At 36.2% G+C, this 10,620-nt stretch overlaps 1 protein-coding gene across 1 annotated transcript in view; it reads right to left on the reverse strand.

The window, feature by feature from the left end:
- Positions 1–480: 480 nt before the first annotated feature.
- The window catches only part of LOC144964311 (protein FAM227B-like), a 19,017-nt gene continuing 8,877 nt past the window's right edge, over positions 481–10,620 (reverse strand). Inside the window, exons 8-14 of the mRNA XM_078898412.1 lie at positions 10,275–10,401; positions 9,396–9,518; positions 8,578–8,738; positions 8,098–8,252; positions 6,544–6,621; positions 4,592–4,742; positions 481–3,083 (exon numbers count right to left, since the gene is read on the reverse strand). Coding sequence (XP_078754538.1) covers positions 2,991–3,083; positions 4,592–4,742; positions 6,544–6,621; positions 8,098–8,252; positions 8,578–8,738; positions 9,396–9,518; positions 10,275–10,401 — 888 coding nt within the window. The 3' untranslated portion in view covers positions 481–2,990. The remainder of the gene's footprint in view (positions 3,084–4,591; positions 4,743–6,543; positions 6,622–8,097; positions 8,253–8,577; positions 8,739–9,395; positions 9,519–10,274; positions 10,402–10,620) is intronic.

Genomic DNA, 10,620 nt, shown 5'->3' on the forward strand with positions numbered 1-10,620 from the left:
GAGATAATGGAATCGCCCAAGGCATTGATCGAGTTGTTCGTGGCGTTGATACACACACGCAACTCCTACCCCCCCCCCCCCCTACACACACACACACACATTAGAGGGCAGCGAGCATTGAAGAGTAAGAGAGAGACGTGAAGTTATAATAAGAGGGGGTGGATGCGGTAATAAGTAATAAGTGGGGTCAATGGTGACTTTTCGCCAGATCTAACAAACCCAGCTACCCATTCACTGCTGAGTAGACAGGGATTCAGAAAAAGCTCGACTGCACCCGGGATCGATCTCTGGCCCTTTGCATATAAAGAGAGTGCTCTATCAACTGAGCTATCGGGGTCCCCAAATATTCTATTGGACTTTTTAAAAATACAGACGTTATAACTGGGTTTTTTGGAAGGAAGAAACTAATGAAACTCATATTATTTGATTAGTTAAAACACCAAACGAAATTTTAATATTATTGTATTATTTTAAATGACAACAATGCGATAGAAAGGAGTGGTGACAAGAGATGGACAAAAGAAAACAAAAAATCGGACTTGCTACTTGCTAGGTTCGAGACACACACAAACACAAACACACACACACACACACACACAAACACACATATCTTTAGTAGTCACATGCTTTTCAAACAATAACTCATTAGAGAAGAGGGGTCATGCTTCATCATAGATCATTGTCATTGCGATCATTATGGTGTAGTAAATTTTGAAATTTACCCCGTATAATGGAATCGTCCAAGGCGTGCGCCTCCTGTTCCCCCCATCTCACACACGAAAGGGCGGTTTGCGGAGTGGAGGGAGGTGGTCGTCTGCCTCATGGTCGTCTGTGTCGTTTAGTGTATGGCAAAGGGGGGTGGGTGCGATTAATTAAGTGGGATGGGTGGTGATTGGTGGAAGATAGGCAAAGAACCGAGGCAACGAATCGCTGGGGAAGTAGTATGGCGCGAGACCGTTGAAAGGTGATAAGAAGTGAGGACCGACAAAGGTCCTCCACTTTGGTACCGGTCCCCGGTTCACAGCTAAAGTGGTCCCAAGGACCGGTCCTCAGCGCGGCACTATAATTCATATTATTACTAGCCTATTGAGAAACCTTGGTAACCAAGTGGATGTTCATATATTTTTTTACCAATTATGATCTTCATGCTGGGAGGTAGAATTCTGAAAGGATTGGATTATAGTCTTGGGAACATCATTGTTGCTGCAAATGAGCTTGTGCGGTGTGACTTTATGTAATTATACCTTCCTCTTACTTTCACAATGGTTAGTTTCCGTCGATTTCAGGATTGTACCCATTTTTATGAAATCTCCCCCGTTTTGAGGTCCCATTGTACACATTCTCATCAGATGGGGTTGGCAGCTCTGGGTATCTGGTCCGGTTCACATGGGTGTTTTCTGTACGTGAGGCAGAGTGAGACATAATCCTAGCTTACCTGGCACTTCACATTTCACAAGTGTTCACTAGCCGGTCAACCACTGTTGTGTGAGCAACCGTCACAGCGGTCGCCAGCCAGTGAAGGCTCCACACCAATGGAACACGCCTCAGTTATAAGTGATGCGCCAATTTCTAATCACACATTTGAAAACGAATCACGATTTTCACTCATACTTCTACCGAGTGTGGAGGAAAACTGGAGAGAAATGTGGAACAGGAAACACCAAAAGGAGGAAACATCATTAAAGATCCAACCAAAAGAGTGCCTGCATTCAATAACTCCAGGAAATACTGGATTGCCTCAAACCACCTCTTAACTGGACATGGCAGAACTGCATCAAATATGTTCAGATGGAAACTTGGAAACAGTGATACCTGCCAGAAATGTCAGGCAGCCCCCCCCAGAGATCAGCGATCACATCGTCCTCCACTGTCCAGTCACTAAACTAGAAGGTGGCTACGAAACCATCCTCAGGGCGGAGGAAGACTTTAGAAGCTGGGTTGACGAAATACATTTGGAGGTGTAGCCATACGCTACTACTACTACTACTGAGATGAAGAGAAAAATGTTGACAATAATACCTTTGGCACACAAGCGAGTGCCACATTGATTGACCAGCAAGTGAATGCTCTAGCAACTTGCAGCACCACCTAAGCTAGCTTTTTGTTATGCTTTGCCTAACCTACGGAATAGATCCCAATAACTTGACCATGATCATCAAGAACCAAGTGAAAATTGAACAGCATGGGTTTGAATCGCATTTTTTTTTTTAAAAGCAACGATTGCTGACGTTTATGTAATTCAATCAGAGTAAAGTGACCAACACAATTATAACAATAACAAACAAACAAATAAAGAAGAGAGAGGCAAATGGGTCATTTCATAAATTTTATAAATCACAGACAAAATAAAGTTATGCACTTTTAAATAGTTTTTTATATTTTTACAAATTATATAATCCTCTGAAATTGCATGGGAAGCAACTCTGTGTTCCATCAAAATATTCTCCAGGTTTGAAATCCATTGAGCAGCTATGGCCCCTCAAGGCCGATAAAAATTGATAAAAGACAGAAACGGGCGCTTAAATGACCTAAATAGTGTCAAAAGCGCCATTAAACACCTAAAAACAAAAACAAATCAAAAGATATATAATATATAAAATTAATAATGATAATAATAATAACAATAATAATAATATTAATAACAATAATTATAATAATAAGACCAGATTTCCCATTCCGATAACAAAAAAGAGTAATCTTCTAGAGAGGAGGAGGGGGTGAACAATATCAGAGTAAATACATAGTTGTTGGGGTTTTTTTGAGTAAATACATAGGTAAAATAAGATGGGATTTACACTTGCATCAAACCACAAGATAGCTCTTGCCTCTTTATCTTAATCATAATACACGCCACCCCTCCATGATCTATGTATGCACTGTCGATTTATATTTCTGTTTAGTCTCGTTTGAAACAAGATTGATTCGCATTCACTCTTGTATGCATTTTACTTCTTCATTCCTTCCCCTTGTTGCTCTCAAATCTTGTAGAATCAGTCATCTTCCTCTGAAGAATAGGAGGATGGCGGGATGTTGTTGTTCCCTATGGACGTCTCCAGCAGTGGTTTCTCTTTGATCATCAAGTCCTGAAATAAAAATACATAAGATATAGATACTCTAGTGTGTATAAATAGAAAGTGAGGAGGAGGAAGAGGGGGTTGCTCTTTGGCCAAACTCCATTTTTTTTTTTAATTTTTTTTTTTTAATTTTTTTTTTTTTTTGGGGGGGGGGGGCGGGGGTGCACACTTTGACCAAAGAAAATGGGGGTGTGCAATTGGACCAATTTATAGAAAGGCGGTGGTGGGAGGGGGGGGGGTGCGCATTTTGGGCATTTTCTAATTTAGGCAAGGCAAGATGTGATGTATAATATGGTTTTCTTCCAATCAACTATAATACTGCTAGTGCTAGTAAAATAACAGCGACAGCATTGAGAATATCGTTTTCACCAGTACATTTCGTGAGCTGAAATTTAATAGAAGGGGGACTGCGAATAAGCTTGGGGGGAAGGGGTGCACAAAAATTCTGAAAAAAAAACATAGATGGGTGAAGGTAGGTGGGAGGGGGTGTCTATTTGGCATAGTGGAGGTTATTGATGACGAATGGTGACCCACACCCTCAAGACTTGGGTCGGAGTGAACCAGATGTGAATTTTAAGTTCAAACGATGAGAGATTTAAAAAAAAAAATTCTTGAGCTTTTATATAGAGCAATACCCACTAAAAATGCTCAAAGCACTTTAAAAGGGGTCCCGTGCCGACAGCAACAATCAAAATGTAGGATGAGACCAGTTAAGGATTACTGTTAAGCGATATTACATTTTTTTTTTACAGAGACAACGCTGTTAATGGCCAAGTAGTATATACTAGTGTCCTATCCAAAGGATAGAGAGCAATTACTATTGTCCATTTCACAGGATAGACTCTGGCTCGATGGGCTATATGGCTTAGAAGGACTTCTTTAAATGAGCAAAGTGTGTCACAAGCAAACGAAACAAAAACATTTTGTTTCAATGTTTTAATTAGCAAATATTTAAAACTGATACTCTTTGTATACCTTGTTGTTTTTTTAAGCGTTTTACGGCGCTTGCAACACATTTAGGTTATATCAGTACCAGTAAAAAGGAAGAAAATGGGATAATAAAAAGTTTTAGAATTATAATTAAAGCACCCAAGAAAAGGTAAGACAAAGGAGAATTGATTCAAATAGGAAATAGATGTATATTCTAAGAGCACGCTATCAAAGTACTTAGTTTGAGATCACCTAAAAGTCTCATCCAGACACAAGCACAGGTCCCAACTAAGAGGAATACACTCAAATTTTTACAAATCATATATAATATGTAAACAAAACATAATACAGTGCATTACAGAGATGATTTACAAGGAAAAAATATCATCTCCCAAAACTATCTATACATTTGACTGTTTCCCTCTCAGCAAGGACATCCGGCTAGGGCCAGGACAAAACCAAGTAGTTCTCATTCCAAGACAAAGACAGAAAGCAAGTTGGAAAATAGATATATAGGGGGATAGAAGACACAGTAAGTACCTTCCTGCCCATAATGGGAGGTCAGGAACCCCATCCAGTTTGTATACCTTGTATTCTGAGATCTTCTCCATGAGAGACCGTCTTTCTGGAATGGTTTTGATGTTGGTCAAGGCTTTCTTAAGTTCTCCAATCTCTCGGTTTGAATCTCTTTTGTACCGCTCCAGTTCTAAAATGGCGGTTGAAGTCTGGTCACAAATTCTAAGAGAGAATAATTTAGAATTACAAATTGTCACACTCCAAATTAACATTTTCTTAACTATAATTATTCAAAATGTTTACATTTCAGCATGTCATAATCGTGACAATAATGGTTCAATATAGACATTATTTTAAAAATTGTTTTCAATTATGCCCTTCCGCCACAACATCATAAGATATCGTCGCCTAGGCATTCCACGAGGGAATATAAATTATTCATCAAATAAGGTGTTTGATGTCAACAGGAATCACCCATGTTGTCCAGGTGAGCAAATTGGGAGTTAATAATCTTGCACAAGGAAAAAAACGAAAGTGTGTGCCGAAGCGGGGTCAAACCCGCAACCTTTCGGGTCACAGTGCAATACCTTAACCATTTGGCCATTTCACCCTTATATATACATTATTATATACTTACGATCAAAAGAAAGTATACACATTTAAAATCGTCGTTACTTTTTTATCCGTTGGCGTAGGCTAATGATTTTCCACTGAGTTGTTTATCATTAGCCTTTCTGTGTACCGATAGTCGATGTGTTTGTTTTTGACTTGAAATTCGCTGGTTAAAATATAAAATCTAGCAATATTTATAAATTAGAACACCTGTAATAATCATCCACCAGCATCAAGTGTAATGAGTGGATTGATACGGCTACTTGAGACCATTGAATAAATAGGGCAAAAATGTCATGACGTCACACCTTCCTCTTTTCCGGTTCAAAACTCATTGGAAGTGTGTAACCAGTCCTCCAGACAATGAATAAGCAATGAAAAAGTTGCATTTTGAATCATAAGGTGGTAGAAATATTTTAGTAGCAGGGTGTATAAGCAGATTCTTATGATTACGGGGTGTAAAAGAGCGAAGATGGATGAACTGTATTGACGACCAGCCTTTATTTAAACTAGAAAATAAGATGCCATCACTCTGAAACCAGAAGATCAATTGCACAAGGTATATATCCAGTCCTCCGATGGACTGGTTTCACACTTCCAATGAAATTAGAACCAGTATTTTTACATACTTTTGTCCCCTATTGCTTTTCTGATTTACCTAACCTGATTTACTTTTTCTTCACAATAATTATACACTGCTGAAAATGGCCAAAGTGTCCAGCTTGGCTATTTGAACCTTAACCCTCTTATTACCAACTTTATATCTACATTTTTATGCATGCCACGTCTGTAAACGAATTTCCATTTTTTTTTTTTTTTTGGATGAATGAAGTATATATCATTATTATTATTATTATTATTATTATTATTATTATTATTATTATTATTATTATTATTATTATTATTATTATTATTATTATTATTATTATTATTATTATTATTATTATTATTATTATATTTTTATAATTATTATTATTATTATTATATTTTTATATTATTATTTATTATTATTATTATTATTATTATTATTATTATTATTATTATTATTATTATTATTATTATTATTATTATTATTATTATTATTATTACTATTGTTATTATTATTATTATTATTATTATTATTATTATTATTATTATTATTATTATTATTATTACCATCTGCATCAAAATCGTCACATTTGTTACGACACAATATGCATTTTCTTTTATTCCCATTTATTTTGTACATCACAAACTTTGAAGAATGATCTTTGTTTAATTAATAAGAACATAAGGCTGTTTTGTAGAGTGTTTTGTTTGAGTTTAAAAGATCAATTTTTCTTCTGGGAAAGCCTGCCATTTTGGGAAAATACTGAATAGGACCAGTAAGAATAGTGATAATTTAATGCCAATATGAGTGATTTTTTTTTACCTTGTATATTCCTTTTCTAGTGATTCGGCTTTGTTCAATGTGTTGGCAATAAATTGTTGATAAGTAGGACCATCTGGAGTAAAACTCATTAAGGAAAAAGAAAATATCTGAAAAAGTGTGTATGAAATAGAACCAGGCAAAGCAAGAAAAAAAAAACCATCCCAAAAAATCAGCCTGCCTCTAATGGGGATCAAACTTCAGACCTTTTGGTTACTACCATTACACCACAGAGGGTATCCAATAGTTGGGACGATTTAATGCGTATATTCTTCACAAAAATAATTAAAATTACACCCTTCCACCACGGCATCATAAGATACCATTGCCTAGGCATTCCACGAAGGAACATAGATAATTCCACAAACAAAAAGTAAAAGAGCTGTAAAAATATTTGTTTGTTTGTTTTTAAGGGTTTTACGGCGCTTGCAACACATTTAGGTTATATCAGCGCCAGTAAAAAGGAAGAAAATGGGATAGTAAAAAGTTCTAGAATTACAATTAAAGCACCCAAGAGAAAGTAAGACAAAGGGGAACTGGGAACAAATAGGGATCAGATGTAGATTCCAAGAGCATATCACCAATGTACTTAGTTTGAGATAACCTATAAGTCTCATCCAGACACAAGCACAAAATCCAACAAAGAGGAATACACTCAAATGCTTACATTATACATTAAAAAATAACAAATATACTAATACATAACAGAGAGATGATTTACAAGGAAAAAAATATCATCTCCCAAAACAATAACTATGCATTTGACTGTTTCCCTCCCAGCTAGATTCCGGCCAGTGCCAGGACAAAACCAAGTAATCTCATTCCGAGACAAAGACAGAAAGCATGTTGGAAAACAGATATAGGGGGATAGAAGACACAGTATGTACCTCCCTGCCCGCTATGGGAGGTCAGGATCCCCACCCAGGTAAAAATATTTCTATTGCTGTAAAAAGAATGTGATCAAAGGTCACAAATTATCAATAATAAGTGCTTTGAGCTTGTTAAGGTACGGGGTAAGGCCATAGCCTATGTAAACTCTTAACCCAATAAATTCGTCATAAAAAAAAGGACAAAGATCACGGGGAAAAAAACTTAATTGGCGGTTATAATCAATAGTTCAACCAATAGAATCGTTTGTTTCCTTGAGCACTTCTAACAACAATTTACTTTCACTTTCGTTTGCTGATCATCGTCTTCTTTTGAGGCATAGTATTGTGGTCAATATCAGGCCTTAAGTTTACGAAGGCATCAGTAAGGCACTATATAAAAACCATATATTATTATCATTGTTATAATTATTATCATCATCATCATCATCATCATCATCATCATCATCATCATCATCATCATCACCACCACCATCGTCATCATCATCATCATCATCATCATCATCATCATCATCATCATCATCATCATCAATTATTATTATTATTATTATTATTATTATTATTATTATTATTATTATTATTATCATTATTATCATCATCATCATCATTATCATCATCTTCATCATTATTATTATTATCAAACTTCAATAATGACTTTAATAAAGGATATGGCAATTTCAAGATTTCAGTTCGTCTGACTTTCATTCCAGGTTGTTTGTAACTCCTCAACTGTCGCATGTGTAGGTAGTGTGCTATCAGGGGACTGCGGCCAGATGTGTTGAATTTGACACGCTCATAATCTGGCCCTGGTCCGATTTGATGAGACTGAAATTATAGCACAGAGAAAGTCAAGGAAAGTTGGGCTTGTTTAGTTGTTTAATGAGCTACAACGGGGCTAAACCCCACATTATCCTTGTGTACTTGAGTAAGATGATAAAGTGCGAATGAGGATATGAGTTGTAAGCAATAATGGATGTTGTAAAAGAGCTAGCACAAGGAAAGATGCCTAACAGGTGAAAAATTGGACGACATGAATTCTCTCTCTCTCTCTCTCTCTCTCTCTCTCTCTCTCTCTCTCTCTCTCTCTCTCTCTCTCTCTCTCTCTCGCACACACACTCACACACACATCAGAGCATTGCATTGCCTTTACCTCTTGTTTCAACAAATGCGATTTTCCCCTAGACAGAACGGAAACTTTATTACTTGTCTTGGTGATCTCCCTTGACATGTGACCTTGGGGCGTGCTGTCAGGCTCGGTGCCTAGTTTGTCGATTACTTTGGCAAAGGAATCCATGTCTAGGCTCAACTCAACTAGGGAAAGATACACGATGTCAAGGAGTGAGAATAAGAAAGTCCAAGGAATGTTACAATATATATATATATATATATATATATATATATATATATATATATATATATATATATATATATATATATATATATATATAGCCAAAGGGATGGGGATGGTGGAAGAGATGCTAAGGTTAGAGGGAGAGAGAAAGAAAAAGAGAGAGCTAGAGAGGGTGAGAAACAAAGAGAACGAAAAAGAAAAAAGAAAGAGAGGAGAGATATAATAGAGTGAGATAGAGAGAGAGAGAGAGAGAGAGAAGGGGTGGGAAAGAGTAAAGAAAGAAAGACAAACTGACAAAATGTAAACACTTACCATATGAAGCAGTAATTACAGTTCGTAGATTCTTTAAAAGTAATAAATACAAAAAGGAATATAACAGCTTTAAAAAAGAACTAAAAACAAACAGAATATTCCGGGCTCAAAACGTTTCTTCAGACAACAAATCAACTTTCATTTTTCATTCCACTCTTTTCCCTTGATATTTTCTTCATTGCTAAATTTAACAAATATGTACCATTTTTCTTCCAAGTTTTGAATTGAATTCACTTATATTCCTCACTGTTCTAAATTTTGATCAACACAGTAATAAAAAATAAAAATCTCAAAATAACACACACCTTTTTTATTCAAGGCAGCGGCTTCAAGCATCTTCTTGGCTGTTTCATTTTCCCGACTTGTCTGGTTTCCGTCTAGGCCGTCCTCATTCCAACCCTTCCACACCCCAGGCACTGGCCGTAACCCTGACCATTGAAATAAAAATAAAGCAACAGTTCATTACTTTCAAAGTGATATAGAAGATGTGGACTGTAAAAAGTAATAAATAGAAATTAATATAACAGCTTTAAAAAAAAAAGAAAAAAAAAAACAACCACGGAACGTTTCAGAATCAAAACCCCTCTTCAGACAGCAACAGAAAACAGTGAAAACAGCTTCGATCTGGTTTCTTTGTTATATATTTATATTTTCACTGGTTTTTGTTGTTGGCTGAAGAAGGGTTTTGAGCCCAAAATGTTTTGTGTTTGGTATTTTTTTGTTTTTGGAAGCAGTTATATTAATCTTTTATTTTTTTTTTACAGTTCATTAATGTCTCCACCACCTGGCAAGAGTGAAAACTTGGACCATGATGGCATTGTTCATTCTCACTGTCTCCCATTCAGTAATTGTTTTTAAAAAATAATTTGAAAAAAAAAAAAAAAAGAAAAAAAACTTTGGCTTTTATATAGTGCAGTATCCACTAAACATGCTCAAGGCACTTTACAAGGAGTCCACAGCCAATGGTAAAACTTGACATGTAGGTTGAGACATGATGCCTGTTAGACGATATTAAAAAAATTTTTAGGCAGAGACAACGCTGTTAATAGCCAAGTACTCATTTGCCTTTTCCAAGACTCAAGAGCACATAGCCAAACACATGTAGACACTCACATACACACACAAGCACACAAACACACCACACTCATTCTCAAAACAAAACAGTGACACTGTAAAGTACATACCCGTCACCCATTCGTAAACCAAATTGACCAGGTACTGCTTGAAGGTTTCGTCAAAACGCCATTTGGATTCAGGGAAAGCTTCTCTAAATGTGTAGTACAGAGCTTGGGACAGACAGCTGGGGTATACCTTTGAATAATAGTAATTGTAATATTGTAGTAGTAGTAGTAGTAGTAGTAGTAGTAGTAGTAGTAGTAGTAGTAGTAGTAGTAGTAGTAGTAGTAGTAGTAGTAGTAGTAGTAGTAGTAGTAGTAGTAGTAGTGGTTGTAGTAGTAGTAGTAGTAGTAGTAGTAGTAGTAGTAGTAGTAGTAGTAGTAGTAGTAGTAGTAGTAGTAGTAGTAGTAGTAA

Source organism: Berghia stephanieae, chromosome 2 (genome assembly GCF_034508935.2).
Source record: "Berghia stephanieae isolate SIO BIC M18660-M18661 chromosome 2, UCSD_Bste_1.3, whole genome shotgun sequence".
Lineage (NCBI taxonomy): Eukaryota > Metazoa > Mollusca > Gastropoda > Nudibranchia > Aeolidiidae > Berghia > Berghia stephanieae.